Raw genomic sequence first — 22,902 nt, 5'->3', positions numbered from 1 at the left:
AAATAAAGTCAAATTAAGTCTGGCTTGTTCCATGCAAAATGTTACATGTGAACTTCAAGTAATATTTCCTGTTAACTGTTTTCATACTTTAGGACTAGCTAAGTAATGTTATATGAAGCAATTTATTAGCCTGGGTATGTTTCAATGTATTGATGTAAGTGTAGAATTTCACTGGTGCGGTATGACCTCATTAACATGTTGAATCTGTTTTCTAAATTTAGGTGCAATTAATTCAAACACTTGTGTGATGTACAATGCATTTCAGAAATGTATTTAACAATAGGTTGGAGCCAGAAATGACTTACAAGACAGAACTCCACAAGTGAGGGCTGATCAGCTTCTTGAATGGAGAAGTTTATTGTTTCCTACCACAGGCCATGACAAAGTCTATAAATCACACTTGTATGTTTTTGGTGAAAAAAATTAAACTGAAATTAGTTTGATTAACTCAAGAAAGGTGACACTGTCTGGTGTTATCACTTTCGTTTTGGTATGTTCTACTCAACAATTGTAAATATAACATGGCAGACAAGGAATGAAGTTGGCGTGTTACTTAAACATGAAGCGAGAAAATTAATGAAAACAATGATAATCCACGGAACTCCAAAATGAGAAGATACAAATACGTTATGGTGGCTGCAAAATGGATCCATCACCTTTCGGGTCATTGAGCCTTTTCTGCCACGTGACTTACATAAATACAACTGATTCTGAATAAAATCTTTTGTTAAATTTAAAATATTTGTTTTTTCTGGTTTGGCTCAGATTTAATGAAAAACTGAATATTCAGAAAGCAGATTAAAATTAGGCAACTTTTTATTTGTAAAATGTGGGGTTTTTTTAGTGGAAAAAAACTAGTTTTACTTTAACAAAATTAATTTGAACATTAATTAGTTTATTGTGTTGGTGTGGAGTAATGCTCCCTTCACATTACTGGTAGATAATAACCAGCTGAGTGTTATTGTCAATGCGTCTTGCTGTATTGTTCATTTGACCTCAAATTTCAGTTGACTTATCTTAGTAGATCAAATACTTACTTACAGGGGTTTACTGTCTGCAAATGGTAAAACTTATTTTTTATTGAATAGTATACAGTGAATATAACATCATTACTTGATGATGAGTTCTGAGTGCCTGGCAATTGAGTAATAATAGACAAACAACGGCACTTCACCAGGAAATTGAAGATGGGCAGGTTAATTGAAGAACAAGATCACAAGTCAAGTCCTTCAATCAGTCTTCGATACTCAATTACCTGGTGCAGTGTGTGCGGATGCTATTTTTTGCAGTGATGAAATACAAATACAGTTGGTACATTGCTCTTTTGTATCCTTTAGCAATAAATTCAAATAATGTCAGCTTCTGTAGGATGTGATAATGTTTGTTTGCAACAAAAATAACCAATTATGATGCCATTTTAAACGTGTTCTGATCAGCCAGTTTGAATCTTTACTGGCTGTAACTGGTATACATATTAACAATCAGCTTTGAACAAGATAGTAAAGTGTTGGTACAAACATGAGCATGTTGTCAGTTTTGCAGGAATGAGAATTGTCTCAGCACAATAATGATTTTCATTCTCAATTTGAGGAAATCCAAGATGAATTGATTCTGATTCAAGGCTTATGATAGAATAAATAAAAGGAGGGAAAAAGATGAATTTCTAATGTCAATAGTTGCTACCATGAATGACAATTCACCCCAAACAGCATAGGGATTGTTGTGTCCTGTAGGATGTTCGATTATTTTATTTGTTCAATACTTTTACCCACACCTGGCCTCACACCTGCAAATAATCCACTTGTTTATAAAATGGTGATTCAGTGAATGGTTTGTTATAATTATTGTCAACTTCAAGGACCACTTTAAATGCAATTATATGCACATAATCAATTGAAGGGAAAAAAGACTAGATTTTTGAGAGTGTTATCAATGTAGTATTCCCCCCCTCCCTTTTACTTGCAAGCCAGTTAGGATACAAAATGTAATTTGGGAAATTTCCATAGCAAGTTATTGAATGAAAAAACACTTTTACTTTTTAAAAAAAAAATAATGTCAATGTTGACCTAAAAGCTTTATGGATGATTCATAAACATTGCTGACACAATGCACTGTTGAGTGAATGTTTCCTGTAATGTGAAATATTTGTATTTACACAACTTCAACTTGACAGATTTGAGTTGATGAAATAGATGGGTTGAATGATTTTTTTTTAAAAGTTGAATGTGTGGAATAGCTGGCCCAATGGTCCACCCCTGTTGCATGTTGCTGGATAAAATTGTTAACTGTTTTATTCCAAATGGAGTTTCAAAACTGGCGTTCTCTCAGTCCAGTAAGCTCATTGCAGTACTAGTTTAATAATGAAACCTGCATGTCATTAATAGCAAATGATACATGTTGTAAGTAGAATATTGCAAGTATTTATACTTACCATTCTTGAAACCTTCGTGAAAAATTATTGCATCTTGTGTACCCATTCTTTAGAGATCACTTAGAAAACTAACCTCCTATGTGACTTGTAATTATTTTTCTAATAGCAGGACCTGGCATTGATTCAGTTTGAAATATCATGCAGTCATTTGAGAACTAAAGTTTGGGATCAGAATGTTGTATATTCAGACCACAATGGTCCACTCAGCTTTCAAGGTTGTTAAAGTGAGAACCACGTTAAAACATATACGGTAAAACTTGAATAAGTCTTAGAACATAAGAATTAGGAGCAGGAGTAGGCCATTCGGCCCCTCGAGCCTGCCCCGCCATTCGATAAGATCATGGCTGATCTTCTGACCTAACCTAATTACCTGCCCTATCCCCATATACCCTAATCCCTCTATTTTTTAAAAAATCTATCAATCTCAGCCTTGAAGATGTTCAAGGACTGAGCACCTACAGCCTTCTGGGGTAGTGAATTCCATAAATTCACTTCCCTGTGAGTGAAGAAATGTTTCCTCAACTCTGTTCTAAAAGGTTGACCCTTAATTTTAAGACTGTGACCCCTGGTTATAGATTCTCCTACCAGGGGAAACAATCCCTCTGTGCCTACTTTATCCAGCCCTTTAAGAATCTTATATGTTTCAATAAGATCTCCCCTAATTCTTCTGTACTCTAGTGAATATAGCCCAAGTTTATTCAGCCTATCCTCATAGGTCAGTCCCCTCATCCCAGGAACTAACCGAGTGAATCTACACTGCACCCCGTCTAAGGCAAGTATGTCCTTTTTTAAATAAGGAGACCAAAACTGCACACAGTACTCTAGGTGCGGTCTCACCAAGGCCCTGTACAGTTGCAGCAAGACTTCCCTACTCTTGTACTCTAAACCTTTTGCAATGAACGCTATCATGCCATTTGCCTTCTTAGTTGCTTGCTGCACCTGCAAACTAACTTTTTGAGACTGATGTACAAGGTCACCCAAATCCCTCTGAACACTAACACTGTCTAATCTCTCCCCCTCTAGAAAATAATCTGCTTTTCTATTTTTGCTGCCTCGGTGAATAACTTCACATTTCCCCACATTAACTTCCATCTGCCACCTACTCGCCCACTCCCCTAGCCTATCTATATCCTGTTGCAATCTTTTTGCCTCATCCTCAGAGCTTACTCTCCCACCTAGTTTAGTGTCATTTGTGAATATAGATACGTTACATTCAATGTCCTCGTCTAGATCATTGATGTAAATTGTAAATAGCTGAGGCCCAAGCACTGATCCTTGTGGCACTCCACTAGTCACATCCTGCCAATTTGAGAATGACCCATTCATCCCTACTCTCTGTTTTCTACCTGTTAGCCACTCTTCAATCCATGCTAATATGTTCCCATTAATCCCGTGGACCTTGTGCAATAGCCTTTTTGTGTGGCACTTTGACAAATGCCTTCTTAAAATCTAAATATACTACATCTACTGGTTCCCACCCATCTAACCTGCTAGATACATCTTAAAAAACTCTCAAAGATTCGTTAAGCATGACTTCCCTTTTGTAAAGCCATACAAGCCATAAATCATACAATCGCTTAAATCTTGCAGGCACCCAAGTCCCATTCAGTTTCCTATCGAAACCACTTAGATTTCTTTGGACGAGTCGTACTAATCATCTCCTAATTCGTAATCCTGCTCTCTAATCATCGGTTAGTCCTGGATTTACCAGTTGCATTGAATCATGGGAAATGTAGTCTTGACCATCACCACAATGTGCACAAGCTGAAGTGACAAACTACCGCATGTGCATTTACCGGCTGCATTGAAACATATGTGCAGTGTAGATTAATGATCAATTAATGATCAATAATCCCGTAGTTCCATTACAAGGTATTTAAAGGCAGCCTTTTGTAGAGGCTGTGGAGGAGGGAGGGAGGGAGGGAGGGAGGGAGATTTTGCTGCTCCATAGGAATCCCACGCCAGCGTGTGTGTGTGTGTGTGTGCGTGTGTGTGTGTGCGCGCGTGGTGGGATCTTCTGTCAGGCGACCTAATGTTCTGGAAGGACTTGGGGCTTTGGTACCTATCCTTGGGAGGGCTTGAGCCCAGAAACTTTGGAAACCCATGTCCTAAGTTATTGTTAAACCTAAGGTTATTTCCTCTGGAATTTTAGAGGATGTGGATAGCTCGCAGGAGAATGGAATTAGGTTAGATGGCTCGTGGGGAAAACACAAATGTGCCTTGATGAGCCGAACGTATTATTTCTGTCCTGTAACATTCTATGATTTTATGAATGAGTTCCACCACACACCAAATAGCAACATTTGTTATATTTACGAATCATGTGGCAAATGGAGCAGGTAGATCTGATTTTATGGAGTGCAATTTTTATGAAAAACAAATTTTCTACATAAATCTGATGTGTCAAATGAAGAAGGCAGATTATTTGTATGTATTAGGTTCATTTTCAGCTTTTTCTCACCTTTAACTTTCATCACCCCAAGCACTGCAAGAGAGCTTTTCAGAACAACAATAATAATAATAATAATAATCCTTGCATTTGATATAGCGCTTTTCACGTCGGGAGGACGTCCCAAAGCGCTTCACAGAACACACTGTAAAGTGAATTGACTGTATATTTGTGGGCGAACGCAGCAGCCAATTGCGCACAGCAATGTCCCACAAACAGTCGTAGATTGAAAATGACCAATTTGTTATTGTTTTTGGTTTTGGAGGGATTATTATTAGGCGTGTGGAGTAAGGAAACTTGCCCAAGGTTTCGCCCTTGTGTGAAAAAAGTCAATTGAGGCTTTTAACAAAATTGTAATTAATGTATTAAAACTAGCTAGTGAGGTGATATTTCAATACAGGGCATTGAGCGCCGTAGAAAACTCTGCTGCAAATCTGCTTCAAGGTTTAGCATTGGAATTGTTACTCAGATTGACAAATCTGAAATGGTACGTTCTCTGAGGACACAAAACGATTGCGCCACTTCATCAGACACTGGATGTACTAATAGCGATTTGCTTCATAAAACAGCCTTTGGACCAAAACACTCAATATGGTAATAGTACTTTCCCAAATAATGACCTTGACGGAAGCACATTCAAGACAAAGGAACCAGGATATGTGAAAACAGCTAGAGAAACAGCACCCCATTTATTAGCACTTTGAGTTTTGGTCAACGTCAAAGACTTTCAACATTAAAACATTTTGAAGGCTACAGATTAACCTCCTTTGCAGCAGAGGTTTTTGTTAATATGTTATCACTTCCGAGCATGTCTAAATGAATTCTGAATTCTGGGTCAGCCAAGTTTTGTTTTCCCAGAAGTAGATATACAACAACAACAACAAGATTCCATTTATAAAGCGCCTTTCACGTCAGGAGGACGTCCCAAGGCACTGCACAGTTGGGTCATGACCATATACTTCATTGGCTAGGATCTGCCTAGCAGAAAAGCTGATTTGACAACCCTCACAAGAACTTACATTGATCACTATTGGGAGTACAAGATGAGAGTCCTGCTGGGTTGCCACAGGGCTGCTCAACAAACAATATTTTAATTACCATTAATGATCAGATAATTTCTGAGCCTTGAGGATTGTATATAGGATGGAAGAAGCCAAATCACAGTTTCAAGATGGGGAAAGGGAGAGAGACCCTTGCTTGAATGCATTATATTCTTCCCTCAGTTAAAGTTTGGTTGAGATTCTTCAAATTATCGAGATGATTGGTAATTATTTCAGTATTTTTTCTTCCCTCTGGAAAATTCTTATCCGTTCTTTTTCATATGTTTATGGTATCTGTGACCTCCATGACAAAGTTGCTTATACAATTCTATTGCTATATTCTGAACTATTCAAAATATTTCATGTCATTTTTTCTTTAAGAAGTCATGGAGGCATGTGTTCCTGTAATATTCTAGAGGAGTTGAAATAGTTGAACAGTCATTATAGTTGGTGTTTCACTTTTATCTTCTTGTAAATCCAGTCTTTTATTCAGACATTATGTTCTAATAACCTCTTCTGAAATCATTACATGTCGTAGTATATCTGATAGGTTGATGAAAGTAATGTTTTGTGTGTATCCTGTTTCCTGTTAATATTGAGCCACCACCTGAGCCAAAAGCTGTCTAAATAGCTTTCAGGTAGTTCTGATGATTTGCAAATATATTTTTGTGCATTGCTGGACTGTTTATTTTGTTTATTTGTCTAGACATTTGCTTCGGAACTAATTTTCCCCACAGTGAGCTAATACTTAATTTTAACATCGGAGATGTGTTATCCCCCATGAATTGCTATATAAATGCAAGTTGTTGTTTTGTAGGTTGATTCTGTTGGAGTTGGATTGATTTTCTTTCTCCCATTCTGATCTGTATTGAGCACCCCATCTGCAGCAATGTTGATGATTTCTAAGATAAACATTGTATGGTCTGGTCATTTCTGAGATGTCTACAGTCCAGTAACCCAGCATTTTATTTTGTTTTGCTTCCTAAACCATCAAATTTGTCTTGATACGTTAGGTAAGCTATTTGAACTCAATATTGTTTCCAATATTGACATAATTGGTAAAACTGAAGCTGTTGGATTTGAAACTCAATCTCTCAATCGGGCTGGAGCTCACCTAACATTTCCATCTTTAGTTAGCAAACATATTGGTAAATATTATTGATTGATGTGCAACATTATTTCTCCCCGTGAAAATAATCCAAAACACACACAGAGGGACAATAAAAGTGTATTTTAAGCACCTTTCACTTGAATGCTAATGAGATAGAATCAAAGTAATTTGCAGCATAGAAGCAGGCCACTTGGTCCATTAAGTATGCAACAGATCTCAAAGCAAGATGTTCATTCAATCCCACTGCACTGCCTTATCCGCATATCACTTCAAGCCTCTGTATTTAATATTCTTATCTACTTCCTTCTTAATACTCACATTAGACTCTGCCTCAACTACCTTACTTGTCACACAGGGCATTCCACATCACGCTTCCCTGGGAGAAAAAAATATCCTAAGCCCTCCTTTCACTCTTCTTGTGTCTATCTTACAAGTATGGCCCCTAGTCATTGACTCTCCAACTAGTGGAAATGGCTTCTCCTTATTTACCCTTTCAAATGGTCTCATAATTTTGTATACCATTATTAGTTCCCCTCAACCCTCTTTGAATCAATGAAAATAGATCCAACTTCTCCTCATCCCTAGTATCATTCTTGTAAATATATTATTGTAGTTACATTTATGTCATAGTGAGATGACCATTGCAAAAACCAGTACTATTTTACATAAAAAACACAATGAAAATAAATTAATTATAGCAATTAGATATGTTGAAAACATATTGTAATCATTTTGTCATTTGCCTTTAACCCACCTCGGAGAGTGTGGTGTTTTAGTTTGCCTGTCAACAGTTAAATTATGACAGATTTTGCAAAATTCTAATGTGAGCATCAATGTCTAATGGCAGTGACAATGTTAATCATCTAGTCTCTTAATATGCATGTCTGGAAGAAATAGTTATGGTGTTCTCTATAGTTTTGGTGGTTTGGTTTGCTCATTTGGTGTTCTCCACATATTTATTGGTATTCAATTAGGATTTCTAATGAAGGAAAATTTTGAAGGATTTCTGCCTCTTAAGAAGCTTTAAGAAACTATGGGACATTAATCTTGGATGCCTGTTTGTTTTATGCAGATATCTGATGTAATCTGTATGCAGATGCTTCCAATTTCATTTTTTGAAAAAAACCTGTTTAGCTCCCAGAATGCCTCCACTCAAAAAAGTTCTAGCTTGCCTTTCTATCTTTTAAGAAAGTTCCCTTACAAATCTTAAAAATGTTTGCCCTTTTTCAGTCTTTAAAATTATTCTCCAGTAATTCCTTTAAGAAAAAAAAGTCAGTTTGTGAGGTAAGAAATTAAGTAGCCTCATACTGTTGAAAGAGATAGAATCAAGCAAGTGGTAAATGTTTGTTTAACAAACATTCTTAATATTGTACGTTATTTAACATTTTAAAGCTTTGGACTTCAATTGCTCCTGCAGAACTCATATAAACATACATTTCCAACAAGCAGTCATTGATTCCCACTAATAAAACCTCATCTTCAGCCATTTGTGTGGCCTGCTGTGCAGGTCTTCTGCTGGTACAACCATTGCCTTGTCCGTATGCTGTGATCACTTTGTTTGGTTGTCTAGCAGATGATAATGCCCTTTTTTAATAAAATCTGGAGCATGTTTCAAAGTTGCACTTTATTATGACTTTTTGAAAAAAAACTCAGGGAACCCCTCCCACCATTAAAGTTCAGCTGAATATATTGTAAGCATTGTTTGCAACTCCCGGCGATGGCTCCATAATTTTACAGGAGCTAATAAAATGCCAATATGCCATAAGGCATGTTCTCTATCTTCACTGAACATTCTTTTAATAAGAAAATTCTTTAACAATATTTTTTGGAAGACAACGTCTGATTTGGGCATGCGTTGTGCATTATATGGATGTCATTTGCAACTGTTGAACTTATCAAATCAATGAATAAGTATTATAAATTTGGGTGATAATATTCCTGAAATTCATATGTTTCTTCCAAGTATCAGATTTTGATTTTCTAACATTCCGAATATATTATTTCAGAATCTATTTTTGTTTCTTCTGTAGCATGACTATTCATACCCTCAAGGTACCAAATTGGTGAATTGTATTACCTTTTTTCAATATTGCACTAAACAGAGAAGTCATTGAAAATAAATGATTTTTTTCCCTGCAGTTTCTACCCTTGTCCCTCCTTTCCTGAAGATAGTGACATGTGGTGTGGTCTAGTTTCACGGATGCTGGCAGTCATTAGGTACCTCATCAGAATTACTATTTTTCTTCTGTAATCTTAGATAGTAATTATTGGCCTAACTGGTTCGTATGACTCCATACTACACAATACATTTACTCACTGAGCCACAAAGGAGCTGAAGATCAATTCATAAAGCAGGGTGGATCATTCGAAATATTGTACCTGACTAAAAGGTACTGTTCCAATCTTGCTATTGGGCATAAACAACATTGTTGTTTTTTTCCTATCTGAGAGATAGGGAAGCAAAAGCATAGGTTGCTTGCATGGGAGTTTTTTTTCTTTTTTTACATCTATTACCTATTACTGTAGTCCTGATAACTCATCACTCCCAAGGAAAAAGGCTCAGTGATGAGTTATCCAGAGTGGTGAGTTAGGCATGTATATACATAAATAAATAATAATTCTTGCATTTGTTAAAGCGCCTTATCACCAAATGCGGTTGGGATATTGTCAGTGAACACAGTGCCATGTTATCAGGAATTTACTGTATTAATAGTTGGAACATAAATTTGTTGATAGGACTGTGATTTATCCAATTTGTATTAATATCTAAATACCAGCAAATATATGAAACATTGGTTGCAATTAATGGGTACAGACATGTACAATGACTTTCAACTGAAATAATTGGCCTCTTCTTGTCAATTTTCTTATCTTATGAGTGACTCAATAGGCCATTAAATCTTTCCCTAATTCAGTTATATTGTCAGATTTGCACAACTATTAGACCATCCAAACACAGAGCTCTGACTATTCATATGATATTGCTTTCAGTATTGTAACTGAACTACCACAACATGAATAAACTCAATCAATCTAGGTACTGGAATGAGTCCAGTGCTACCCCATTAAGTCAGTGGACTCACTTCGGTAACTAGGTTCAACATGTGCAGACACAGTTGTGAACACACGCAATGAATGCCCCAGTTTCAGAGGACATTAAAGCACATGGCAATGTGCAAACGTAGTGGTTTAATAAAGTTTCACTTCTATATTATTCGCAGTGTGACAAAAGCCTGAATTACATAGAATATACAGCACACAAACAGGTCATTCCGCCCAACTGGTCTATGGCAGCGTTTATGCTCCACATTGTGACTGGATTCGGATAATATGAAAGCAGCTATAATTTTAATTGAAATTGTGCTATAGATATAATACAATACAAAATTACATTTGTATAGCGCCCCTCACGTCGGACGATGTCCCAAGGCTCTGGATAGTCAGGAATTTGGACCCGAGCAGATTTAGCTCTTTTTATAATGAAAAAACATGCTATAATAAATGTTCAGTGAACATTATATGTTATTTGTTGTGGAACATTTGCTTCAAAAATATCTCTTGTGAGATTGGGGCTTGCCTTTTTAGTGACAGAGTAAGTGCAGCTCTTTTGACACTAGATAAGGCGCAGATGTTATCCTAAAAGCCTTACAGCAGATGTATTGGTTTCTTATCGGTCATTGCTGCCAATAGTTCAGAACTATTGCTTCTGAAAATGGGAAATGACATTTGCAGTTACATTCTGAATAGCTTGAAGCTGTAAGTGGAATGTTAATGCATACAATAACTAATTTCCGTTAAAAAAATTAATTACTAGCAAAGATTATCTCCTCCCCTGCTAAGTAATAATTTTGGCCAGTGCAATTTGACCGCAAAAAAAACCTTTTGTTTTTTGAGTAAATGTGCCTATGCAGATATCACTGCCACCTTTGAAAATAATTCAAGGAGTGTTTTGTCTGTTGTAATCCATCTTGACCAATCTCCAGTGCCCTTGAAATAATTTATAATCACTTGTACTCCCTGCCCCGTTGGTTTACAAAAGAAGTCAAATCTGTAATTGCTCATTAAGCTTCCATTTTATTAGCTACCTGATAATGGTACTGTTGAAATTGTGTAAGTAATACTTGAAGGTCTACTGCTGTGTAATGGCTGTGATCTTTACCATTGGCTACCTCTGCAGCAGTTCCTAGAATAACTGCCAGTTAATATTTGATTTTCTTAATGTTCTGCAATTCTGTGAGTGACATTGGGAATGGTTGGGAATTGTTCCAGAACATGACCATGCATTGAATAAACCTGTCCAGGTTTAGTGCGGTACATTGGATTTAGAGGGCTGGAATGTTAAACTGGCTGGAACATTGTAGCCTACTCTGAAGGTGTCAATATGTCACAATGGTGGTCAGGATTCTTCCCACTCACCTGTTGGCAACTTTAATAATAATAATAATCCTTGCATTTGAGATAGTGCCTTATCACGTTTTTGAGATGTCTCAAAGCGCTTCACAGGATATACTGACAAGTGAATTGACTGTATTTTGCTACTGAGAACATGAGTTAAGTTATTCCAGCATGTACAAAAGTATTCCCATTCCTGAATGACAACCATAAACAGAAAAGGAATGAAGAAATGTGTAAGCAATAAAATTGGCAGATTAACTAAAAGTGTTCTGAAGGATTCATAAGTGGAGCACATATATAACCCAAAGCATTAATTCTAATGGTAATTTCGACAGCTCCAATATGTTAATGGGACTGGCACTAAACTTGAAGCAGATAATACCTGCTATAGGTAGTGAAGACTCTGCCTGCCTTTTGTAAAAGGTGCCCTGAAATATGGCAGTAAAGAAAACCTTGGTGTACGAAATAACAAATTTTCCTCTGAAAATGCTTCTTCAGCAAAATCAACTGTTTTATTCATAAAAATTCCAACCTGTGGTTGTGGAAACGGCTGTCCACAAAAGAGGTTTGCCAATTAAAATTTTTCTGGTGTTTTGCTTATCCTGTTGCAATTTATAATCTGATAACATTTTGCACGTTTTTTTGAAAGAGAGCCATGTTAGTGTATTTGAAAATATCAGAAACTGAAAGCAGCCGAATCGGATTCAACTCGGTGGAAAACAAATAACAGAAAGCTTATTTGCATTCAGTTGACATTGGGCTCAGTTCTAGCTATTGGTGTGCTTCTTCCTGACCTGCAAAAACTAAAAGCAAATTGGCCTGAAAAGCATTTCCTGGAAACAACAGACAACAACAATAACAACTTTCATTTATATTTGCATCCCGGAACGCTTGATAGTGATGGAGTCTGACCCTGAGCCAGGGGGAGAGGGAGTGAGAGTGGACCATAAGCACGATCAAAAAGGAAGGTCTTTAGGCGGGATTTGAAAGTGGGTCGTCTCAAACCGCTTCACAGGATTTACTGTGAAGCGTAGTGACTTATTTTGTAGGCAACTGAGGCAGCCAATTTACACACAGCAATGTCCCACAGACAGCCTGAAGTGAATGATCAATTTTATTTGGGGGCTTGTTAGCCAGGAGATCAGCATGTAACGCTCACGCAGTTGAGGAATATTCTTGTCTTCAGCCTTCTTGTGCCCTGTCTTGCCATTCTATGGTTTATTGTGTTTTGCTCATTCTTGTGCCCTGTCTTGCCATTCTATGGTTTATTGTGTTTTGCTCATTCTTGTGCCCTGTCTTGCCATTCTATGGTTTATTGTGTTTTACTCATTCCTCCCTACCTGATCCTCACTCAAAGCCTGTGAATACACATGAGGGTGACAAATGAAAATTTGTTATCTTAATCTGGCAAGGAGCACTTTTATTTCTATGGATATCCTCTAGTCTAGATAACTAGGATGGCAGATGTTCTCTTTTTTTTGTTAAGATGCCAGTTAACAGGTTATTGCATGCTGTCCTCTGATGTGAAGTCACTTGGTTACTCTGCTTTTGACTGCCTGCAATTTCTTCAAGAAGTTCACCTGGCGTGTCATTCTTTATTCGATGTTTCACCTTCATGCTTGTTGGGGTTATGTCACTTTTATCTTACAGATTTTTAAAGATATTTCCACCAATTTAGATGGTCTGGTTATGTGTTATAGGTGTTCAGCTGCACTTGAGTTGGCAGTGCATACACCATCATAGACTTTTGCCTGAATTCTGCCACATGTGCTTTGTGCTGCCGCATTGCTGCCCTTGTATATATGATGGGATGAGCAGTGGGAAAGAGAGAATATTACACTCTCAGTTCTTGGAATTTAGATCACGCAGAATAAATTGGTAGAAGTTACTAACAACCTTATTTCTTACTTTACTGCAGTTTCCATAGTCACTCTGACAACTCTTATTTATCATTGACTAATATAATTCTGAACTGCAGATGTATTAGCTAACTAATTTAGTGAAATTCTTTACTTTATAATTCGCATTCCTCATTATATATAGTGTACATTTGTTTCTGTTGGCTGTTTTCCCTTTTATCCTCTGTGTGTTTTGTTTCCTTTGGGTATATTGTTTGGATAGAAGTGAAATCCTTTCCTCCCTCAGCAGCTATTTGTAACATGTGTTGTTTCTTTCTTAACAGAGTTGAGTCTGGTTCTCTCTGCTGCTTCTCCTCTTTTGTAATGCATGGTTTGCTTCCCCAGCCATCTCTGAGTTCTGTAGCTAACAATCGTGCCTATATTTGCCAGCTCATTCATCTTCCCCTGCATGCTGCTACCAGATTATCCACTCTCGTGCTTGGTTAATTTTACTGCTCACTCCATAAGATTTGAGGGTTTTTAAAATTTTATTTAAAAGTTACATTTCCGATCCTGACAAGGCTTCAAAATTACTTTAATCCGTAGTACCATTAGACTGGCTGTAAAAGAGTAGTGGGCAGAAACCTTTCTAATCAGCTTCTGTTGTCCAGTTGTGATATATATATTATATATACAAGTATATATATTATATATAATAATATATACATGTTATATTATATATATGTGTACATATACACACACAAGGCCTCCTTTCCTTCCTTGACTAAATGCTGCAATGCTCAAGGGCATGTCTGTGGAAGTTTACCATGTGCCTTGAAACTGGTGGCACATGGAGGGCTTTTACCGTTAGATACATTTACCAATTGTAGTAATTTAGCTGTTGCTTCTGGCATCTGTGGTAAGCAATGCGCAATGCTTTGATTACTGATATCAAAGTTGTATTTGCGTGTTGAGGCATACACCATATGTAAGTTGAAATGGTTAAAGTAAGAAGTTCAAATTGATGAATAAAATGAGGCTAAGTATTGAAATTTGGTCAATGGAGTAAAAGTAACATCTGTACCTGACTCTGACAGAGGCTATATTTCAAACATTTTACTTCTTACAAATGATCTGCAAAAACATCCTCTTTAACAGTTTCCTCTGATGGCCCAGTTAATCCAAGCTCATCATCTAAATAAGTTAACATAAATTTGGAATGTATAATATTTTACCATTCAAATGACACTAGATATTTTGAAAATTATAATATTTTTCCAAGACAATAATTACTGGCCAGTCTCATGAGATGAAGAGCAGAGTTATCACACATTAAGCATGTCTGTCTTTAATCAAAGACTGCTCCTTTTGTTTTCATGCTATTAACATAGATGATACTTAATTGCTTTCCCTTTGTTTTACTATTCCTTTTTTCCCCTGAAAGTTCAAGGTCTTTACTTTTATCTCTTCAATGAATAGGAATTGGAGTTTTTAGATTTTGAAGGAGCTAGAGTTTATCCTCGTAACATTGTCCATAGTCTCCATCCTGAGAAAGATATTGTATTTGGATGTTCTTTCTCTACAAATTCAAAATAAATTCAGTTTTGTGAAAATAACTCATTTTATTAGCAAACCCTTAAATTGATGATGCCTTAACACGTGTATGTTTTCAACAACTAATCAAGCTGATCTTAAATAACACTTAAATTACATAAAGTGGCACATTTGGTTCAATACAACCAATAAATAATTTAACCTTAAGGCTTGATTACGAGAACTCCCTCCTCATTGGCCTTCCCAACTCTTCCCTTCACAAGCTGCAGATCATCCAAAACTATGCAGCTCGTGTACTCTCGCTCACCAGGCTCCATGGCCCCATCACTCCCACCCTCGCCCGACTCCACTGGCTCCCCATCCCCCAGAGGATCGAGTTCAAGATCTTCGTCCTCACCTTTAAGGCCATCCATGGCCTTGCCCCCTCCTACCTCTCTGACCTGCTGACTCCCTACCAACCTGCCCACTCGCTCCATTCATCAGGCTCCGGACTGCTCCATGTCTCCCGCCTGACCTGCCCTACCATCGGTGGCCGGGCTTTCAGCCTCTCTGCCCCCACACTCTGGAACTCCATCCCACGGTCCCCTCACCTCGCTTCCTCCCTTGCCTCCTTCAAGGCCGGTCTCAAGACCCTTCTCTTCGACCGTGCCTTTGGTCTCCCTCTACCTCTCTGCCTTCCCTCACTCCTACACCACCCCTCCACCATACTACTCGGGCCCAGACATCTGACTGTTCAGCGCTTTGGGACATCCTCCCGATGTGAAAGGCGCTCTATAAATGTAATGTTGTTGTTGTATTTCTGGCATATTACATAGATTATTTGATACATAAACTTATTTCTGAGAAGAATTTTTTTTTCAGAATGTCCCATATTTTGTCATACTTGCTTCTCCAACCAGGACAATATGAACCTTTGGTAACTGCGTGACTACCATTCTTATTCTGTAGAATAAAATGTACTTATAACAGAGCATGTCTGGCTTTGTTCATACCTGTACTCTGAAATGTAACATTCTGTTTCCATGAAACTCATGTCCTGAAAAATAATTCTGCTTTATGAAACTTTAAGAGCTGAACAGCAGCAAGCCCTTGGCAGCAATGTAGCTTTTACCAGCCGTTGTGAGCAGTATTTGGTAGATGTATGTGTCCTAATAACTATACATGTCAATTTCGTATTAAAAATTGAGCAAGATCAATCTAAAAATTAGTCAAGTCAAAAATAATTGTTCCTCTTTTTATAGTTTATGGTTCTACTTTTTGGCTAAATTGTGAATAGTCAGTGGATTACATTTTACTCCAATTGCACTCAGGACAAAAGCAGAAGAGCTTGGAGTAGGCACAAGCAAATCACACTGATGCTCCGTCCCCATGTCTTTTAGCTGGCAGTTTTCTCTCCTTGTTTGTGAAATCATTCCTCAGAATAAACAGGATGGTTGTTTCCCCAGGAGGGACGATTCAGAATACATAAACAAGACGTAAGAGCTGCCATGCATCCCAATTATAAACATTCTTTTACTTAAGATAGTTAATCTTTTTGCAAATGACTGGTGTTGCTCCTTGGAGTTCAGTAACAGTCTAATGATCATAGGCAGAGTAACAGCTGGAAGGGAAAGAACTGTTTACCTGTAAACACTATAGTGCTCTATTTTACCATCTGTTCCAGGGGCATTCTTAGCACGTTTCAAGCTCACTGATTGCAAGATATGAATTGCAACCTGCTACTTTACATTTTTATATACTTCACTATAATTAAAATTTTCTTTGTGACTTATGAACAATATTACATTTTGATTTAAAGTTGTAATTAGATTCTTAAGTGAAAACAGTATTAGCTGAGGTCATTCACAATAGGAACATAATGGTAAGAAATTCATGTTAACCTTTTAGTCCTGACTGCGTTATTCAGGCTAACACCTTCTGTTAGAGCAGCGATGAGAATGTTTCTGTAAATATCTTTATTTTATTTGCAGAGATATTTGGGAGTTTAAAATAAAAATCTATGGACATTGAAACTAAATTACAATTAGTTTCAATGCATTAGTTACATAGTTTAGTATTGTAATATTGCATAACAACGTGGATTCTTCTGTAAAATTAAAGGATTTATCACCAGGATGGTCCAAGTATGAATTTTGTGCTCTCTGATACTATATACAAATTATTTTAATCTTTATTTTTAAAAATGATGTCTCTTTCATTTCCCCTCCACACCATCCATTTTTTTCTCATGGTCTGATCTCACCCAAATACCTTTTGCAGTTAAGGATGGCAACATGATTCCTAACCTGTTCGTTGGCACTGATCCAATCGTGTGTGACTAAGCCCGGTAATGGCTCTTGCTCTAGGAATCCATCTTCTCAAAGAAGTGCTTCTTGTTGCTCACAAGTTTTACAGTCTTAAAGCATAGAATTGGAAACATCTTTGACCAGACAAACTGTACAACATTTTATTTCATTTTGTTCTCAACAATCAATATCAAAAGCATGTTCTATTTTTTGGATGTTTCTGAAATTGCTCTTCAGTATTCAACATGTTCATGGCAACTCCGGCTCAAGATTCATTTACTCTGAAATCTGCAGTTAATAGCAAAATCCTGAAATCCTATGCTGTAAACTTTCTATTCAACTGCAACAGTTGGACAGAGACTTGAGGAGTGGATTTTGGACTGCCTTGAATCATTCGGGAACCATAAGATGTCAGTAAAGCAGCTTTGTAGGGCACGAGGAAGTCTGAGAGTAACTACACTGTCCTGGGAAAATTGCTTCCAACTGACATTTGAAACAAAATAAAATCTTCAAGTCTTTCAACTTTTTAATTTTTTTTCCTTGGAGATCTGGTAGATCATGCATGCATAGTATCTGTCTGGGTGGGTGTGTGCAGGGAGGGAGTGAGACGAAGGAAGAATCTATTTGTTTCCCATAGACTGAGTTTTTGTGTTGCTGAACAATTGAAAGCAGTCCTCCTAAACGCTGGTCATTCCATTTGCAAGAACATTTATATTTGAACAGGTCTGTATAAGCTGCACCAACAGTGACATGCCTGATAGGTGAGGATTACCATTGTGACTTTGAAAATAACATAAGTCTGACCCTGTTTTTACCACTAGAGCTGGCTGTGAAATCAGTAGCAACCTAACAACCACGTCTGTTACGACTGACTTGAATTTTTTCACAGGCCTGTTATAATATGGCGTCTAATTTTTTGGATCCGAAATGCCACATGTAATGGGGATGTTCTGTATATGCAATCCATATATGGTGATATGGCAATTTACATTGATTTACAACTGCACGTGTACAGATCAGATCACTGAAGAACTGTCCAGACAAGACAATTATAAAACTGTTCAAGGCATATTGACATGTGATTGAATAGACTTGGAACATATGGGTGATTACAATAACGGTGCTATGGATTGCTGTAAGAAAATATGCAGATATCTCAGTAACCTTCAAATCATGTGATGTGGAGTCCTGTAGCTCAGTGGTTAGAGCACTCGCTTTGCAAGCGAGAGACCTGAGTTCAATTCCAGGCAGAGGGCGAAACCTTGGGCAAGTTTCCTTACTCCACACAGAGCCTAATAATAATCCCTCCAAAAACCAAAAACAATAATAAATTGGTCATTTTCAATATATGACTGTTTGTGGGACATTGCTGTGCACAATTGGCTGCCACGTTCGCCCACAAATATACAGTCAATTCACTTTGCAGTGTGTTCTGTGAAGCGCTTTGGGACGTCCTCCTGACGTGAAAAGCGCTATATCAAATGCAAGGATTATTATTATTATTATTATTACCGGTTGATTCATCATTCTAAAGAGTCTTCTGGTGAAACCTCAGCATTTCTATTTGAAATTCCTGTCATTTCAAGGTTTAATTCTGTAAGTGGGAAGAACATATGACATTGTCGTTTTCTAGACATGATGATTTTGTATGAATGCACAGTGAGTCCAAATATTTTCACGTTGTTTTCTGTTCAGCAATGCCTCTAGCGAAAACGGGAGCTCACTGCGTCTAAAATTGGAGGCGTGAACCGAGATTCCTATACAGCAACAGATTAAAATACAACATGCTTATGCCTTCCTTCATGCCTTTGCAACTGATTTCCAGCAAAAATTTAATGAAAATTACATTGAAGGGTAATACAAATGTACAAGAAAAAATCTCCCAACAAAAACTCTCCTTCCGTTATTTTGTTAATCAAGTCATTGGCATTGTTTTACACCTTCACAGTATCAATGTAAACCTACATGCTACTCATGTTTGTGAATGGGTGGGTCTAATTTTCTACACAGATATGTGATATTTATGTACTTAAAATAGTATGTTTTCTTGTTTATGATATGATTAACAGTGTAAATTTATCTTGACATCATCACATTTGATATTTATATTACCAGTAATTTATTTCTAAACAGCAAAAGTACTAAGCAAATATCAGGGATTACAAGTTCTATTTTCATATTAGTAGATCTCATACCATATTCTAGGGTTGTAATTTCAGCTGTTGAACTGCACTGGAAATAAAAAAAATGAAATATTACACTTAATTTCATTTAAATGGAAATGGAGCAGTTGTAAAGCTGAACGAATAGAATTATGACATCTCTGTAATTTACATGGTGATGTCAGCCTTTTTTTCCATGTTTTTTGCACATCTTTAAATGTCAAAGATTTTATATCCAGTGATTTGGGAAAACGATCGAGAATATTATAAACCCATTTTGTTCGGTTGGAAACTGCCTGTAATAGGTGACGGTATCCTTGTCAAACTACTGAGGTAGTTTTTTTTCCATTAAGTTCTGTTCTTGTTCAGTTTCAGACCAGAACCTCAAGAGCAGTTTACTTGCCATGGAGCAGCAAATTCAGCGCCTTGAAAATGACATCAAGAAGTTTTCCCACACAGAAGACGAACATGATAAGTTTGTGGAAAAGATGTCCATATCCTTTTTTTGATTAATCACGTTATATGTTGGGATGAATGTTTGAAATGTTTAGTGATATAATAACATTGGCCCATATAACTATTCCATGCCATTCAATGCCCTTTTGTGATAACGTGATACGAAAAATGGTATTTGATAAAGATAAAATAATAGTGGTGGACGCTGCAATGCATGGATGGATTTTAATGTATGCTTAGCTTAATTATTACATTCTAAAAGTATTTCTGTGCTGATGACCAGTTTAGATTTCATGGACATGGGTGAAATATCAAATTGGTTTGTAGCTTTGGATTACAGGGATTGTTTCATTGCAAAGACTTACATCAAACTATGACTGCATATCATTTTTTTTAAATTTATGAAGGAAATTGATGACTCTTACAGTTATTGACCTCTGATTAAGAGCTACTTGTGTTAATTGACTTTTATACCTTGTTTTTCATTCCCAAAATGCTATATTCATCAAACGTAAGAGCCACTAGTTTTTTTATAAAAAAGACAAAAGGAAATGTACAATTCCAAAGAAGAAACAATTGATGCGCTGCTACTGCAACAGATTTGTGGTGTACAGAATATGAAAAATGAAATGTGGATATATGTAAAATGCTGTTGATACTGGAAAAATGGCATGTATTTTCTTTTAATTACACTGCTTCATGTTGCATCAATGCAGTGGAATTATGCAGTACAATACAAAATTACATGTGTATTAGCACCTTTCACCCTTGGAGGCTTCCCAATGCTGTGGATAGTCACTGGGCTTCACAGTAAAATCCTGTGAAGCACTATTATCAAATGCAAGGATTATTGTAAATTACACAATGAATTTACTAATCTTTTTAAGAATTCTGCTATTTTTCACAATTGTGAAAATATCAATCAATACAATAGCTCTGTAATGTCATTAAAAACGCCTCAAAACACTGCATAGGTTAATGTCAAGTATTGTGATTGAACCTGTTGCCAAACATTACAGACAATTTGTGAATCGCAAGCAACCATGAATTGGATTATTGAGGATTGAAGATTGTTGGCCAGGACACTGAGAAGCTCCTTTCTTTTTTAGAATAGTGCAAAGGGATCTTTAATTCAGCATTCCCCAACAAAGCACTAGTGTGTCACTAGCTCACACCAAGAGCTCCAAGTTCTGACATGGGACCAGATTCCTAACTTTCTGATCTAGAGGGTAGAATGCCACGAATGAGCCAAGCCAACACCATGATAGTGGTTAGGGTGGGATTGTGTACGTCCATGTTTGGCGAGAGGCAATCATCTAATTTACTCGTGGATGCTTGGTTATTCTTGATGTGGAGTCCTGTAGCTCAGTGTTAGAGCACTCGCCTCGCGAGGTGAGAGGACCTGGGTTGGATTCCCAGCTGGGCGAAATATTGGGTAAGTTTCCTTGCTCCACACGCCTCTGTTTACCTAGCAATAAGTAGAAACCCGGTTGTTAGTTAATTGGCGGATCACTTTTCCGGGGGAAATAATTCCTTCAAAAAAGAAATCGATTGGTCACTAAATCGATGACTATTTGTGGGACACTGCTGTGCACAATTGGCTGTTGCATTTCACCCGCAAAATATACAGCCAATTCATTTTATAGTATATTCTGTGAAGCACTTTGAGACTCTCAATAACATGATAAGGCGCTATATCAAATGCAAGGCTTATTATTATACATAGGTAGCAAGAGATTAGTATACCATAGCACAATGTTATTTTAACACTGGCATGTCATTGCTATCACTGCCACTTGTAGCGATAATGGTATTTTGGCTTCTGTGCATTATGCCTGTAGAAATGACAGGCTGTTCATCACTAATTAATAATTCAAAATCAAATTGATCTTAATGCAAAGACATTCGTGTTGCTTTGCAAACTGCTTAACAGAGCAGTTGTTGTCACAGTTTTTCCTGTTCTTTTATACTGCATATTTAGTGGTGAATCACCAGTATTTGGGCAACAATTTGCTGTTGAACATGTTGCATAAAGGAAGACTGAGCTTGTGTGAATTGCACAATCCTCCATTTGGAAACACCTGAAGATTTTATAGATTAAGTGACTTGCACTGTGCCCACGATAAATAATTTGGGCTTCCCACTTTATGCCACACTTCTGAAAACCATTTATTGAATCATATTGAATTGAAGCAGTTAGACAATGTTTGTGTTCAAATGATCTTGCCTACTTGGTAACACTTTTGCTTCTAAGTCACAAGTTTGTGTATTCAAGCCCCTGTTTGAGAATTGAGATCATAGTCTTGGCTGACCCTCCAGTGTAGAACTGAGGTGGTTTGCATTATCAGTTGTGTCAGGTTTAAGATGATATTTTAAACTAATGTTCTGTCTGTCAGTTCTTCAGATGGACATTAAAGATCCCATGACACTATTCAAAAAGAGAAAGATTTTTCTCAGTGTGATAGCCAGCAATCCTCCACATGATAGTGATAGGTGAATCCAAATGGACCAGGATTCTGACCCGTAATGATGAGAATTATGCTGGGTTTATTCTTTGGTTTGGTTTGAGTTAGTCAGTATCATGTTAAGTATGACCTCAATTGATTAGTAAGCGTTTTTTGTCTTGGTGTGAGCATGAGTTAAAACGAGAAAATTGGAAGTGTGAAGAAAAAATAAATAGCAAGTGAAAGCTTCAGCTGAGCATGAAAGACATTTGAAGTTGAGCCCAACATCATTGGAACAATTTGTAATTGCCAAACTATTTCAGACACTTGGGTTACTTGTGGGTTAGTATGATACTGATTTCATGGCTGACATTATAGTTGATGGATAGCATTTCCGCTTTAGTTTCTTCCATTGATATAACTTTACACTTAAGGCTTTTCATTCAGCCTGGAGGTGAAGAGTAGTCTGAGCAAAGACCCATTCCATAACAGCCAGCAAAACAGTTCAGTGATCAATCAATCTGTGTACTTGCTTACCCAAGTGAGAACTAATAAAGCTTACCGGTGATGGTAGGCTCACATTAACACCATACACCAAGGTTGAAACGTATGACTCTTTGTAAATCCAGTACTCTAGCACTTGGACTATTGATGTTAAAAGTAACTGTGGTAGCACATTTACTGCTTTTACTTTTACATTTACTTGAGAAGCAGGGCAGAACTTTCTTATTCTCTTT

The 22,902-nt window shown here is 37.1% G+C and overlaps 1 protein-coding gene across 5 annotated transcripts in view; it reads left to right on the top strand.

The window, feature by feature from the left end:
• Positions 1-22,902, top strand: part of diaph2 (diaphanous-related formin 2) — a 275,153-nt gene that overhangs the window by 162,364 nt on the left and 89,887 nt on the right. For all 5 annotated transcript variants that reach the window (XM_042340670.1, XM_007891859.2, XM_007891858.2 and 2 more), the window contains one exon: positions 19,635-19,759. In XM_042340670.1, coding sequence (XP_042196604.1) covers positions 19,635-19,759 — 125 coding nt within the window. The remainder of the gene's footprint in view (positions 1-19,634; positions 19,760-22,902) is intronic.

The sequence above is a fragment of the Callorhinchus milii genome, unplaced genomic scaffold, assembly GCF_018977255.1.
Source record: "Callorhinchus milii isolate IMCB2004 unplaced genomic scaffold, IMCB_Cmil_1.0 Scaffold15, whole genome shotgun sequence".
NCBI lineage: Eukaryota > Metazoa > Chordata > Chondrichthyes > Chimaeriformes > Callorhinchidae > Callorhinchus > Callorhinchus milii.
This window is presented reverse-complemented; position numbering and strand designations above follow the sequence as displayed.